The following is a 16,661-nucleotide window of genomic DNA, read 5'->3' on the forward strand; positions in this document are numbered from 1 at the left end:
CTACACCTCACATAATTTTTGAACTTGTTGCAGATTTAAGAAGGTCTGATGGAGGAAGAGATATCCTAGAGGGAGCTGATTTCATATAGTTTCCTGACAATAGATTACCAGCTAAAGGAGCGAAATCAGTAAGTACTCCCACTGGGAGAAATGCTCTGGCATAAGTTTATATATTATTGGAGACCAGAGAATGCATATGAGAGAAACAGAACTTATAATTGCCTCAAAGCAAGGGAAAAGCTTCAAATAAAACCTTACAGTCAGCTATGAAACACAGATTTGTAGGAAGCTAGGCTACACAATTTCTGTCATTCAAGGATTATTTGTACTTCACAAATACCAGGAACAGAAGTCCTAGCAATGGTATACTTATTAGCTAGAGGTGTTAAAGAGTGATGCAGAGTTATTTTTTTTAAGTGGTTAATGACCTATTTTTGTCTTCCATTTTGGAAGATAATAAATGCTGTAATTGTATTTCTGGCAAAATACTTTCTATTCCAACCACAGCAAAAAAGACTATTAAATTACACTGTATGTAAGTATTTTTAAATCCTGGGTTACATAGTATGAACTCAATGGTTTTGAAATAACTTAGTAAGTAAGGTACAAATGTTGAATTTCAATATATCCTGGAATAATGGAGAAGTACCAGGGAAGCAAGGAAGCTGACATTCCACCAGCAGTTGGAAAGAATAAACAGGATAACTGTGTGGTCACAGGTCAAAGTCAACTTGAGAACTGTGTCTGGGAAAAACACTGAAAAGTTGATTTAGGACACACATAGCAAAGATTTAAGGCATAATGTCAAGCAAATCAATAGGGTTTGAGAAAGAAAAGAAATGATCTGTCAAACTGAAGACCTCTGTAGTGAAATATTTAGTCAAACTGTTCCTGATAAAATTACTTTCTTTTTTAAACCCATAATACGCGCACTACAGTTTTAATTAACACATTTTAGGTTGTAACGCAGTATCAAGTCAATTATCTAGTGCTTCTTCAAAAACAGTTAAATCAGAAGGTTACTATAGAATTATGCTGGTTTCAGTGATTCCACTTAAAGCTGTTCTTGTTTCAGTCCCATGCAAAACGTACCAGCAATCTGAAAGATCAAGCTTACAGATGACACAAAAAGGTATACTGGAAACTGCTAAAACACTGAGGGTTACTTGGCAATCTCAGATTCATTCAGCTGTCCAAATGCAACCTTATGTACACATGTAAGATCTCAGAGACGAAGACACTCTAGAGTAATAAACTATAGAAAACAGAGGTGTTGAAAATAAATACAATGACATAATATATAATTGAGGGAAATGATAAAACTTTGATAACGTTATTGAGTGAAGAATTACAGTAGCTTCTTACATGTACTTATAACTAGCTGAAAGTACTGAGCAAGAGGTAGTATTGTGCTGTTATACTACAACAGCAAAAATTGGGAGTATGGACACAGAACTCCTGTCCTAAGACATGTGGAAGAAAAGAGGAAACGCCTATAAGAATGAATCATAGCTTGGAAGACTAAACTTTTCAGTGAGGAATATTTGTTACTGGTTTATTTAATAATAGGTTAAGGATAAAGTAATTATTTCTTAAATGTCTATGTCAAGAAATGGGTCTTACTCTACAATAAAAATACTGCAATAGTCAGCCTTGAGTTGCATTGCGATGTCTATGCTTCAGGTATCCGATGTGTGGTGTGGAACTGACATCTTAGCATTCAGGAATCTCTGCACAATTAGAACACGCCAAAGGACAGCATATGTCTGTCCCTCCCTCCCTCGCACCAACCTAAGCTGGTACAACCAGAGAACCATAGTGTGAGGGGATTAAAAATAAAATAAAAAAAAAAAATTACAGCATTTCACAACAGTGATGCCATGTACCTCCACTTATGCTATTAGTCACACAGGTCCTACATTTTAGCCACCCCCCCCCCCCCCCAACTTTATTGCAAAATGCATAAGGGCAGTGGAATCTAGTGTTTCACTTTCAGAACACCCCACTAACTAACCATGGAGTGGTTCTCACTTGCTTTCACCTGATGTCATACACTTACAGCTTTTACTATATAGTGCTTCAAATTCAAGCATGAAGGATGGAGCTGCCTCTGCTCAGCCTCTGTGTTAGTTACCTGCTGTTTAGGCTACAGCCATGCAGACAGAAGCAAGCCAGCTGAATCCTCTCAGGCTGAAAAAATAACTAAACCCACCACACCTACTGCCTGAACAAAAGGGAACCATAACTACCACCTCCTTTACTTTTATTTTTCCGTTGCATCTTAAGAAAGGCGATGTTCAGATGTGTTACACACCTGTATATGTTACAGCACAACCACATTGGATACATGGCTCCATGGACGCCAGTCAACCTCAGTTAAGTTACAGCCAACAGTAATCTCCTACTCAATCCCAAACAATTTTTTTTTCATTATTTCCTTTGTGCTGGTATTAGTGTTTGGATAGCTGAGGAGATCAGGGAATTGACAAGTAGAGAATTAACCAGACAAAAAACAGTTAAATTAAAATGACTGTGAAATCACCGTTTAGTGTTGTCCTAATTTCTGACCCCAAATACATTTTGGTGGAAGATACAAGCCAAGATTCTTTCAGAGTTTTTCTGTATCAAACATCTATCTGATGAAGAAAGATTTTTGCCCTTGGTGCTAAAATTTATTTGAAAAGTCTTGGCCACTTGGTCTCGTTTTAAGCAACCTATGTAACTTTTGGATCAGACTCAGTGTTTCCATTATCTCACATGAAGCAAGTAACTATATCTCTTACAGCAAACTAGATAGTAACACAGCATGGCTTGCAAGAAGAGACGTGTTGTATTAGAACAATTGATATATTTAGAAAACACTTAAACAAGCTTTTAGGCAGAAAGCAACCTCTGAGTTTAGATATCGCTGTAATTTAAGTGAAAAATAGAATCTGCTAGCACTTGTTCAAGCACTGTCATTTACGAAAAATATGAAAAAATTTAAACAGTAGTAAGGTGTTCGCTTTTGTAACAAACTTGCATTAACCATTTTGAATAACATATGGGTTATATATATGTATCCGTATTTCATTTTATATTCAAGGTTCCACCACACAGTTGCAAGCATGCAGTGCTAAACTTGACTCCAATTGTATTTAAGAACAAAGGGTAATCCAACAGTATTTAAGAACAAAGGGTAATTCAAGGGCAGTGTTTTAGCTTTAGTATCTTGTTTTCTGACATGCTTGATCTGTAGCTCAGCTTTATTATCCAACTTCAGGATAAACAAAACAAAAAACTTGCAACCTTCTCTAAGAGAGTCACGTACTATGAAGGAATATAAAATTTCCCTTGTTTCTCACTCACAAAATGTGTGATCTCAGAATTATTAAAGTTTCATGAATACTGAGAAGTTCAAGACTTAACTTGTGCTATTGCATGAAAATCAAAACAGGTGTTTACAGGGTAACAGAGCTACTGAATGCTAACTTCATTAACTGCCATTAAGCTAAATAGCTCACAAATGGCATTTAGATCAGTAGTAAATCATCATCTAGGTCAGCAGGAAGCTCATTACAGACTGACAATCCAAGTGACAGAAACACTTTTCTACAAGTGCTATAGTAGTAATTTCCTGTGTGAAAGGCTTGCCGCTGTTCCTGCATTCCTCAGGGGATGCTTCTTCTCAGAGGATGTTACTCTTCCCCAGGAAGAGGAAGGAACCAGTTGTTACTGGATGTGTGGGCTGATAGCTGTTGGGCATTTTCTGCATGCCACAGAATCAGCTGTGAGAACTGTGAATACAGCTTAGATTCCCAGCTGAAGTGGGGAAAAACACTGCTTGGGCAGACAAGGTCAGAGCATACACACACAGTATCTCAGGAAATTGAAAGAGAAATAATACCCCAAACTTCTATCCCAGAAATGTGCTGATTTGCTAAAGGAACAATATACAGACATGGATCAACTTGAAAAGCATTCCTGAAGCGTTGTACTGTTGCCATGAGTAAGACTGTATACAAAGTAAGATACTGCCAGTTCCAAGTCATGTACAGCAAGCCAGCTATCTTACAAAACACACCAATAGTCTAGCAATAGCATCTGTTAATAGTGTCACTATGGGCAAAGGCAACACAATTAAACAAACTGCCTTGTGAGGAAACTGAATATTGATGCTTGATCTTTTATATGACAGGTGCATGTGTGTAGATTTTTTTTTTCCTGTTAGGTCCTTCTCCTGAGCTTCCTGTCCGACAGTAACTCAAGCTCCCTCCATATATGCTGTGACACTTGCAGGGTAAGGCACCAGTACCTAGTCCCTGCCTAGCTGAGTATCAGTGAATTTAGTGTCACACCCCGCTGGCTTTTTCTTTAGTGCTGCACTAACATGTTTCCTTTTTCTACTAACTGTTTTCTGCCAGACTTATTTAAAAATAAAAAAACCCACAACAACAAACCCAAAACCACAAACAACAAACCACCAACTATTTGATTCAAAAGTTATTAAGGAGCCTGGACGGAGACAGACAAATAAACAGTACAATCTCATAAGGTACATTTCCTTGGGAAAGCAGGCTAAAAATAGTATGGGAAATATTACATTCTTGCACTCTCTAGTGCCCAAATTCAGAATTCTGTCTCCAGTGAAAACTTTACTTTCCCTCAAGCTTCAGCTCACTCACAGAATATAATGAAGCCTATTAAAGAACATCAAGACATATATTATTACCTAATTATGTAGCAGCACAACACATTTCCTGTTCTCTCCCTGTAAATCAGCAGTTACATGCTGTGTTAGAACAGCATCACTGCAAAACCCAAGGGCCATTCGGATCATACTCTTTTATTGCAAATGCTGAGTTGACCTTCATGTATCTGATCTTTTAAGTGTTATTTCATGCTAGTGGTACCAAAGCATTTTGCTTAGATTAAGTACACAAATCTTTCTGAACGTGCCTGCACCTCTACAGAGGCTCAAAATACAAGTTTAGAAATTCACTGTTCAATACGCCAGGTGCCTCATCCTTTTGGCACTTGTGACAGAAAATGAATGATTTTGTTCATATACACCATACCTTCCACGGAAGGCCCCTAGCTGGGCAACAGAAAAGGCCGTCTCTATTGCCTCATGGTTGTTGCAGACAGCTTAGGTGTAACCTTTGGGAGGGATGGGAGACTTTCCTTCCCTGAGAGCAGCTGAACATGTTTAACTGCAGAGCAGTGGGGAGAAGGCAGCCTATCCTCTTCCCCCAGCCCTACACGCTGTACCTGCATAGTGCGCAAAGAGTGCAAAAGGTCTGTCTGTGAGTGCTGTAAGACAAGATGACACTAAAAATTGCTTGTCTAAGAGCAAGGCTGGACAGAGAAAAGAATTAATTTGCAAAGACAAAACCAGAGTTTACAATTTTTTATTCTGCAGCACTGAACATTTCTGAGTTCCTCTATATACAGCATTTATTCTATGTTTTTATAAGACCTAGCATCAGAGATTCAGAATCTGTTTGAGTGTTTTTGGTATGCTCATCTATGGAAAAGGTGCAGACAGTTTTACCACAAAACTCTGGAGAAACATGACCTCTTTAAGTTATTCCCTAATTTCATTCTGTGTTAGTGATTTGGAGCTCAGATTATAGAGTTGGCAGTTCATTCAAATATGCATTAACTAGTAAACAGAAGAATGGCAGTATATGAAAAAAAAATCATAGCTATTCATGGAGTGGCCTTTCTTATTTCTGTGTCTGGCAGCAAGGAAGATAAGGTGATGGGAGAGGCTGGGAATTGTCAATTACTATTAAAGCCCTTCTACTGGTGGGATCACTCCTCAATGCAGAGCTGAGTCTAATGGGCATTGGAGCTTTAGACAAGGAATACAAGCAGGACATTTTTCTCTCTTTCTTAAAGGACTCAGATGATTCCAGTCTTCCTTTCAAAGGAGCACCACCAGAAGTTTCCTTTGGTAAAGAAAAACATATGAATATCATGCAATGCTCAGTTTAACTGAAAAGCTAAATGTCTGAGGTCCCAAGAAAACTTGGTACGCATGAAATACAGAAAGCTGTTGTGTTTTCTGATGAGATATATACACGAAGGAAGAGCAACCGCTATGCACAGTGAAGTGCCATATAAATTTTGCCCTACTGGCAGTTCCCTTGCAAATTGGACTTGGGCCCCAGAGGAGATGATCTATGTACATAATTCCTACTCTTTCCTTTCTTCCTTTTTGCCTCCTCTTAACCTCACTGAAGACAGTTGGTGTTTATTTCCATGTAGGGCTGGAGCCAGGAAAGGATGTAAATCAGAATAAATTTGAAGTTGCATGGTAAGGAAAATATGCAGTGTTTTTAGCTTTTAAGAAAAAAATTTCTTTTGTCATCCTCTTCTACAAGATTCTGGAATAGTGATAAGCCATGCAAGGAAGAGATGTTACTCCAAGAGCTTTTCAAAATCAGTTCTTGTGAGGAAGAATAGTTGTGGAAGCCTTCATGTACACAGAGATGGAAGAATAGATACAAATTTTGCATTCATAATTGCTTATTTATAAAATATATGGGATGTTTTTTAGGTTGGGGTTTTTTTGGGTTGTACTCAAAATAAAGGCAGAAAAAATTGTGTCAAAGGTACCTAAATCCTGAAATACACACTGGGGAAGTGATGTGTATAGAATAAATTGAGAGTACATATACTACTACTTTTTGCATCGAGACTCCTACTACAAATGCAGTACAAATATGCTAACAATGTCTTAGCTTGAGGAATAAAAGTTGAACATACTTTTATTTTACAAGTTACAGGGGGAAATTTGTTTGGTCACTTTCTATTTTAAAACTTATGTTCCTTTTCCCCTAAACAAGAACAATCCTTATCTTTCTTTCTTTCCCCTTCAATCTTATCTTTCCCCTTCCCATAATTAATCCAGTCTTAACTTTGTAGAAATTGTACTGTAAATGAACAATAAACATGTCTTGTTTTCAGCGTTAATTTGCACTGGAAGAGAAAGAACAGCAAACACCACCAAGCCAGCACAGACATTCTGACTTCCAGATTACAGTACATTGCTTTGCTTCCTCCAAATCCTGTTTACATGAGCAAGGTCAGGGGATGGAACATTTAGAGAGCTTCTACAGTGATTTCCTGCTGCTGTCAGTAAAAACTACCACAACATCATCAACTTTCCCTTGTTCCCAACAGCTTATCAGGGACCAGAGGTTACCAATGTATTGCCTTACAAACTTGAAAAAAACCAACCTCCCTCAAAACAAAAAGTAAAATCAGAGGATGAAACAGGAGGAAATAGTTCCAAAGGGAAAAAAAGACTTCCAATTTTCCTTTTCAATAGTTCAGAAAACAAAGGCAATATTAAGCTGCTTGACACAGAGAAGAAGGGGTGGGAAAGAGGCAGTAACGCTTTCAGAGCCTTCAATGAGATAGGAAAAAGAAACACCACCCCCAGCCCCCAAACCTTGACACCAGCAAACATTTTCAGAGTAAAAGGCTAAAGTACACCTCAATTTTAACAACTGCAACATATGAAAGCTCTTACCGTTGGAAGTCAGGGCATTACACAAACGCCAGTTAGTTAGGCATAGCTTGGTTTTATACTGGTACACAGACAGGAATTCTTAATGTTTTTGTAATTATAGTCCAAAAGAAAGCAGCTTCATACTGAAGATTACACTGAAGTGTTTCTACCGACATGACCACATTCCCTTCACTAACTTTACAAAGGAAGTTGCATCAGTGTGAGTCTTACATAAAAACAGGTTTTTCACCATGTTCAAAAAGAAGTGGCCTTACAGCCTTAGTGTTAGAACACAAGCTGAAAAGATAAGGTGGTTAAAGTTCAGAGAGTTTAATAATTTAAGTGTTTTCTAGCAAAATCTCTATGAGAACATTCAGACTTGCATATCTTGGCTTAATCCTTGCAGAAAGAAAATACAAGTACATTTAAAAAACCCACATAAGTAGGCATTTTAAGTGTGGAAGTTGTTATGGATTGTTGGCTTTGATGAAGCAACAAATTAGAATTCCTTGAAAAGAAGAGGAGGAGTGGGTGGCAGAGATACCAGTATTTCCTCATACAGATAAAGCTCAAAATATAAATGCATTGCTAAGAAAAAATCCTAAGACATATATTAAATTCACAATAAAATATAAAAAGTGTTAATTTTTTAAATATTTGGTTTTCAAATCTTCTCCAGGCAGACTGTTGTCAAGAATAGATGACAGTGATACTTAGCTGCACGTTAGTTATCTGTAGTTGTGTGTCCTGCTCTGGGCTTCTCAATACAAGACAGACACTGACACCCTGGAGGAAGCCCAGCAGAGGGTGAGCAAGATAGTGAGGGGGCTGGAACACACGATATACAAGAAAAGGCTGAGAACTAGGTTTGCTCAGCCTTAGGAAGGAAGGATGTAGGGGAATCTTACTGCCATTCCATATATTCAATGGGTAGATAGAGAAAAAACAAAGCCAGACACTTACTAGAGGACCGCTGTGCTAGAATTAGAAGCCACAGACACAGGGAATTCTAGCTACATATTGTGGAAAAAAGTATTTTCACCAGTCAAACGCTAGAGCAAACTGCCCAGAGACATGGTGGCATCTCCATCCTTACACATATTAACAAATGGACTGGACAAGGCCTTTAGGAATCTGATCCAAGTTGGCCTTTAGGGGGTAGGTTTACATGAAATGACTCAACATCCTTCTCAACCTATACTGCTCTAATATTTTTATTAACAAATATTTACAGAAGGGAAGAAAAGGAATACCTTTTGCTCTGCCAAAAGTTGTCTTAGGGGCAATAACAGCATATTTCCTATGACCAGTAAGACAGGACAGAGTTCCACTAGCTGAAGAGGAGATTCTCAGTTGGGAGAACACTTTCTCCTATTTCCTGGAGTAGCCTGCATCTATGGGAGTTTGCCCACTTACCATTAGGAATTCTGATAGCCATTCAATAAAACATTAAGAGGTTTTGTATAGGATTCCAGTCTTCCTGAAGATATTTCAGGGAGCTTACCACAGATCCTACAAAAGCTTCAATACTGTTATTTGTCCCAGAGAAGTCAGTCTTTAAATACTTGAGACAATGGATCCAAGAAAAGCTGTACCTCCCTTCTTCAGCAGAAAAATTGAAGTAATTATGTCGATTAGCTACTTCCCACAGTCCAGGGATTTGCCAAGGTGTTTTGTAAATAACCCTTAGGGCCCCGCTGTGCTGCCTATATGATAAAGACATTGAACAAGAACCCTTAAAGGTATGTAAGTGCAGAGTGCATTTTTCTCTCTGTACATTTCAGAAGGGCAGAAGAACTGCTTAAGCTAGAGCAAAACATGTCAAAAAGAGTAAGTAGGTATAGACAGGTCATTTGTAAATTAACCTGGTGAGCTGATAAAAGATTTTTAGTAATTTGGACAAAGTTCTTCCAGTAGAAGTAGGATCAAAAAGCCATACGCAGCCTTAAGATGGGTCTTGACAAGTTTACAGGGCAGGAGGGTTAAAGTGTACACTGATGTTTTCTTTCTAACCAGTAGAAAATGAGCAACTCAGGGGGGCTGGAATCAGGGAGAGGGACAGGGGAGGAGGATGAATTATACTAGAGGTTGTAACCTCTAGGTAAAAATAAATAAAACCACACAAAACCCATAAAGACAGTATCATTTCAGTGAGGACAAACACTATCAAGAGGAAATATGGCAGTGAAGGTGGCATGGGAAGAAATCCAGCATCTGCACTTGCCCCTTTGATTTTTTTGAAGAAAACATGAAGCCTCTATAGAAAGGGCCTCTATACATTAGGGAAGTTCAGCCAGCTTCAGATAAAAAGGTCCGAGTTGCTGAGATCCAGTACCCTTTGGAAACAAGACACAAAAAGACTCGATGGCTGGCCTGATTAAAAAGCAGGTGATAATTCCACAAGCAACAGAAGCTGGTAATGCAGCAGACACTGGACTGGATGATGACATGAAAAGATGAGTTGACATTAGAAAATAGGGAGGACCACACAGGCTGGCAAAGTTGGGGTGTTACTATGGGTGAAGAAGGATACTAGTGCCAGAGAAAACATGCAAGTGGTTTCTGAATCTGTGTCAACAGTGTGTGTTGGACAGAGCAGTTGTTAAGGTTGTTAAGATGGAAAAAAAGATGCAGATGGTAAATGCCGATGCAGAAAGGTGAGAATCAATGGCAAACAGGAGATCAAGATAGCAGGAAAAAAGTAGTGATTACTACCACAGTGAAATGGCATGAATCTACAATGAAAAGGCATGAATTTTGAAGCAACATTTTTGTAATGAAGAACACTGTAAAGCTAGCCAGCCAGCCAGCCAGCAAAAGGACTCTCTCTAGTAGGTCAACTTATTCCTACTATGAGTTCTGGGCATAAAGTTTTATAAACTGCTCTCATATCAGAAGAATGAATGAAGGAGATTAAATGACTGGCATATTTGTAGGTACGTAACAAAGAATTAGAGTGTAACCATACATTTGAATTCTGCAATCAGTATTAAGATCGGGAAGTAATGAACACAGAGTATTTTGAAGTAAGAAGTAGACAATAATTTATATCCACCACAATCCACTGTCGAGCCTACTAAAGAAATTTCTCTAAGTCTCCAAATTACTTCTGACAGAAATGATCTTAAAAGAACCATATTTCCATTGTGAAAAGAGAACACAACTGCTAAACCTTAAAATATATGAAATTACTATCTCTCAAATAAAAATTATTATATAATTGTTTTGAAGAAAAGGTTTCTCTTAGACATCAACTGCTGTATCATGATCTTCAATAAATGATCTTAAAGAATTTCATGAAGTACCTTCACAACATACCTTTTCATAAAGCATTCATGACAAAATAGAACAGCAGAAACTTCCCCTGCTGCCTATTCATATATATTAACCCTTCAGCCACACGAACTCTTGTTATGGTAACTAAAATTACTCAAGATACAATTTATGCCTTCACAGGAACAGAGCTAAAAGAGAAATTCTCTTTTTAACCTAATTCTAGAACAGTACATCTTTTAGATTTCATATCAGGAGAGCATATTTCTCCTCCTACGAAACTAGCGTTAAAACACTGCCTTCCTTTCCTCCCACATGCCATACCAATGTCATATGAAAAACTAACACTAGAAGGATCTAATCCTGTGATTCTGTCTTAAAATGTGGTGGCTTTTTTTTTTTTTTTTCCTCCTAGAGAGCTACCAGATGCCTTAAAAGTAGAAAAATTAAAACATCACTTCTGGAATTTTATCAATGGGGCAACTATTCTTCACGTTTCCCATTATTTGTAGATAAAGACAGTTAGAAAAAGTGTTTGAGAATAAGCCACAAATTTTAACAGTAATATTTAGAAATAATTAGCAGGGGCTTATAATTAGAATTTCTGGTTAGTATATTGGTAAAATTACTAGCCTAATGTGAAAGCTTTGCTATTACACCATCTTCTGGTTAGCCTTTGGAACTGTGAAAGAAAGCTAAAGTTGAGAATTTAGAATATTGAGCTCTGAGCAGAAAACAATTGTTAAAAAATATATTTTGTTCATACAGACAGAAAGAGCTCATTTCTGGTAACGTGTTAGTTTAAGCTATACCCTATCTCTCTTTTTTCCCCCCACCCCCTGCAAAGGCAACTTACCGGAATAGTGAAAGATGAAGAGGAATTAATCTCTATGACAGGTGGGTCAAATGTTTGTGTATTAGTCACATCAAAGGTTGGGTTGACCTGTTGAAAATTAATTATAAAAATATTTCAGCACCAGTAGAGAAAGGGAAATAAGGCTGAAATAAAAAGGAAAAATAAAGTTGCTACATTAAGGCACCATTATTCATTAAGGTCTGGAAACAAGCTTTAAAATTCATAGAAATAAAGGTAGGGTGTTACCCTTCAACCATGTAAAATTCAATCCTATAATACAGAAATAAAACCCAGATACACATTAATTGCAGAAGTATGACATATACTTCATAAATATCTATCACCCAAAACTAACTCAGGTGATTCCTACCACAAGAGGTGCAAGTATTAAGAAGTTCAGTTGTATGACAAGTCAATAAAAATGACTTGTTTGAAATGGGTTTACTAAGGCAGCTAACTCAAAACCTGCCCAAGGCTGAAGCTATGCAACTAACAGTGTGGCCAATGATACTGCTGAAATACCAAACAGCAGGAAGTATTCAAACAACTTCCTAACCCCGTAACTGTCAGCTTGCCTGTGAAAATTTTTGCATGTGCACAACTACAGGGGCTCCTAAAAGTCACAGAGTTTTACTTTGCAGCTCACTTGTGGGTGCAGTTGTAGGTTGTCGTTCCTATCACTCCTTCCACCAGGAGAACTGTCCTTGCAGAAGCGGTGTAATGCCCTGGATAACTATGGACTTGTCAGCTGCTTTCTAGCAATGATGCTCAATTGGCTTGTTACAGTCCAAGGACTGCAGTAGCCCTCCACTTGTGGAGGTTTCTATATACAGCTATGCAGCACCCCATATTTTTATGTTACACTGCTCCCTTGCCTGTTGTAATTTACTTAGGATACATCCTCACTCACAGTCTCATACCACAGCTTATAAGTCCCACTACCATTAAGCCTGAGCTAGGATCACTGTGGTTGCAACCACTCTGGCTCAGCAATGCACAGGAAGATGTGTGCCAAGCCAGTCCCTAGGCCAGAGCTGCCTTATTGATGTGGGTACATCATTAGCACCAAAGCTGCAAGTGAGCACACAGCCACCCAGATCGATCAGTTCTCAACTCACACTCAAGTTCGAGTCATCCATCACAACCAGTCACTTTTGACATGCTTGCTTCTTACATGCCAACTCTGATTGCCAAAATAACTTGAAAAACACTGTTGTGGAAAACAGGCAGGAGCTAACACTGAAATCTGTGGTAAGTTAACCAGCCAAACACAAAACATGCTGCTCCTAAAACCACAGGAAAAACTGCTTTATACTGGGAATGTCAGAGGCTGATTGATCAGATATGTCATCACAACATCTGCGATTTTGATATCTTAATATCACAGATGGACTACTAACTTATTGTTGATTATAGCAGTTAATCTATAACTTTTGCAGTATTTTGCTAGTGTCCTCGCCTGAAAGTGAAGCATTAACAAATAACAAGAGAATATAAAGTCTGAGAAAGCTGCTGCTTTTATTTATCTTATGGTTTCACCTAAGGATCAGAATATCGTCCCTACAAAAATCTGTGTGCATATTTTCTCCACCACTGTGTTACCTAGGTATATCACAGCCTAATTCCTTTGCCCTCTCAGCATGAGGTATGGAAGTACTTACTATTTTATGAACTGACAAAATTCACAAAAAGACTAGATGGCTTTCAAATCCCCAAGAAGTCTGGTGTAGTAAAGAAATTAACTTTCCTCTTCAAATGTTATCAGTAATCCAATAGCAGCCTTATCAGAGATGGCATTAATTCCAACCATCTTACTTGTAAGTGGAAAAAGTGAAATAAAGACAAACTCTGAATCTCACACTTCACTAGTGACAGGGTTATATTTTAGTTGCAAAGTTTATTAGATATAAGGCTTATTCTATTTTGCCTTTTCAAGAAGAGCCTACCATTTCACCTGAAGACCGTAAAAACTCTGGCTCAGCCAGAGCTGCTCACTCAGTAACAGCTTCAGTGCTATTTCCATGAGCTAAAATACTCTGATGATAATAGGGTCCATACATTGGCACATTGACTTTTAGGTCAGCGACCCATTTGTTAAGTAGCTAGAATGAGATCTTAAAACTGGTATTAGTAGCCAGGGAAGGCAGGCAATAGCATCCTGTATTGCCTGAAGCCTTTTCATTCCGTTCATTTGGATTTCCATAACTTACATGCAGCAATCTAGGATAAAACTAACAGAACTAAGATCTTCCTTGGTAAATGCAGGTAAAGGCAGAAGATGAACAAAGTTTACTAGCAAGCTAGAAGGTAAAAAGACATTTAAATACAAATGTTACCTGACTATTCAAGCCGAAAGCGATCCTTACACTTCACAGCACTTACAAATCAGAGATGACAAGCCTTCCTTAAAGCGAGATCTTAATTCTGGTTTTAAGCTAGTTCACCCTTCTGACTAGAAAGGTGACTAGCTCAGAAATCTTGGATTCAGTTGCAACAAGCCATTCTTTGCCCATGAGCTTTTTTCTGTAGACATTCTGTCTTTTAATTTAGACTACAGTTGCATCAATCGAGAATGAGTTACCCACAGACTATCAGGAAAACTCATCCTGCTACAGGGCTATCAGAGCTGATAACCTAAAATTCTCCACAATTTGTAGATATTAGGATCAAGTCTTGCTTTCTTCCAATTTTGTCAAATGGACTTGGAGGAAAGAAACAGAAAAAGGAGAACCAAAGCCAGGTAACATGGTCTAAGTAGTAACTTGCCATTTATCTGAAAGTTCTACCATTTTACCTGGACTTCTTTAGTTTCTTCTCTACAGACACATCATTAATGAAAGTCTCCCCTGCATACAGTATGGCTTACCACTTTATCAGAATTAAGGTGAGGAAGAGGGGAACAGCCAGTTTTACTTTTTTCCCCTTTATATATATGCCATCTATTTGGATTAATCAGACAACTGTCCTAAAGATCTTACATTTGTTTAGTGCTCAGCATAACCAGGGTCATTTGCTTCTGACCTTCAGTCAGTCCTGTAATAAATGTAACTAACACATTATTTGAGTGTCAACCATCCTATGGGCGGCTAAGCCCAAAGTCTTTTTGTGACATGCATCATCTAGGCACTGAAAAGAAGAGAGGACAGAGCACCTGTAGGACTCTACAGAAGAGGGACAGCAGGTGCTTATCACCTATCAATACTCTAATGTAGAGAAGCTGCTGTAGTAGTATTACTAATAGCTCTTGAAACATCATCTTTGAGATAGCATCTCCTTGCTGTATACATGAGAGATATTGTAGAATGAGTTAAATGCTTTTCTTGATACAGGACTGTTAATTAAATACCTGGTATGATTAAGTTAAGAAAATGTGCTCTTTATGTGGAAGAGTCACATTCTGGAGCTGGAATGAAAGTCTCCTCTGCATACAGTTCTGCTTCCTGCTTTATCAAAAATAAGGGGAGGATGAGAGGCATTGCAAACACTGAGTAGGGGTGCAGGAACTGTCATAGGCTATACTAAAAGATATATCTGTACATAAAGATATATAAAATTGTTAAGCAACAAGTCAGAAATAGTGAAGTGTCTAAAGAGCACAAAAACATGAAGGCTGTAGCTAAACCCTTCTTACAAATATTTGTGTTTAATACTGAACTAAAAATTAATGAAGTAATGGAATGAAGCTAAAAGTTCCACATGACTTGACATTTCCTGACACAGCAATGTAGTTAGCTGGCAAATAATCTCACCAAACACATTTTTAAGAAAATCTTATCTTTAAAAAAAAAAAAAAGAAAGAAAAATCAGAACACTAAAAAGCAAGGTAGACAGAACAGACATGTATCAAAGGTTTTCAAAAAACACTCTTCCAAAGTTTTCCTTTAGTTACCTGGTGAACTGATATAGAAGTATTTTCAATGTCTTCTTCCAATATGATGGAAGTTATCACATTATCACATTTTGATCCATAGCACAGTATATTTGAAGGAAGGTTTCTACACAGCCTCTTATGTAAGAAATTACAGATTTCTAGACTGAAGTTGAGTGAAACTGAAATATATTATTTAAAGAAAGAGAAAGCCAGGAATTAGGATCTCTGCCTAGGACAGAGAACTAAGGGAGGAACAAAAGAAGCAGGTCCAAACTAAGTCCATGATTCTCGGCTATATGCTTCAGTTAAATGATTATGCCCCTACAGATATCCCTCTGTTGATTTTAATAAAGTATATCCAATCTCAGAGAAAAAACCCACCCTTCATTTTTATAATGCATTCATAAGACACTGGTGTTATATCAAAACCTTAAAGGTTAATAAAATTAAAAGAGAAAGTTTTAAATGACTGACACAAAGTATTCCCTAGGAAAGTGATGGAGCTAGCTGTGAAATAGTGTCTCCAAATATACCAATAGAAATTTGGCTTTCAATTTGATTAAGCACTGCTCTTTGTGCTAGACAGGATCCCTTAAGCCAAACAAGCCGGATATTCTTATTTCTACTGCCACCTAGCGTACATTTGGATTTCCTTCACCTAAGAAGGTATTTACAAGACTGAAACTAAACCAACAGTAGTTTTTCATGCTCAAGATATAAACCCTACACATCTTAATATTTTCAAGCCTCAGCGTTATGTTTTTTAAGGAAATTCTGATTTCTACCTTCCATCCACTATAAAGAAGTCTCTATGAAAGATTAATTGTGTACAAACACAGGAAATTTAGAAATACAACTGTCACCAAGTAGAATGCATTTCATTTACTATATTGCACTAAAATTGCATTACTGATTAAACATACTACTTTCAAATATCTCCAAAACCTCCTTATATCAAAAAGAGAAAGTGACTGGGATTTATCTCAGCTAAATTTAGACATACTGCATTTGAGCTGGTCACCGAAGTTTACTTCTACAGTCAATGGAAAAATGTAGGTGCCTTCAGAGGACAAGTCATTTACTTACATTTCCAAATTGTCTGAATGATTGTAATGATTATAAGCTTTAAACCTCTACTTACTTGAATATTCAAGAATCAC

At 37.7% G+C, this 16,661-nt stretch overlaps 1 protein-coding gene across 6 annotated transcripts in view; it reads right to left on the reverse strand.

Annotated features, from left to right (window-relative positions):
• The window catches only part of POC1B (POC1 centriolar protein B), a 71,972-nt gene that overhangs the window by 35,182 nt on the left and 20,129 nt on the right, over positions 1-16,661 (reverse strand). For 4 of the 6 annotated variants that reach the window (XR_005827921.1, XR_005827923.1, XM_040594240.1 and 1 more), the window contains exon 10: positions 11,631-11,717. The exons of 1 other annotated variant lie outside the window; for it this stretch is intronic. Coding sequence is in view for 3 of the 5 variants with exons in the window: in XM_040594240.1 (XP_040450174.1) it covers positions 11,631-11,717 (87 nt within the window). In the remaining 2 variants the exon portion in view is untranslated. Of the gene's footprint in view, positions 1-5,051; positions 5,934-11,630; positions 11,718-16,661 lie in introns of those variants that run through there. One more of the 6 variants, XM_040594238.1, reaches the window with a different exon arrangement.

Source organism: Falco naumanni, chromosome 5 (assembly GCF_017639655.2).
Source record: "Falco naumanni isolate bFalNau1 chromosome 5, bFalNau1.pat, whole genome shotgun sequence".
NCBI classification, from domain to species: domain Eukaryota; kingdom Metazoa; phylum Chordata; class Aves; order Falconiformes; family Falconidae; genus Falco; species Falco naumanni.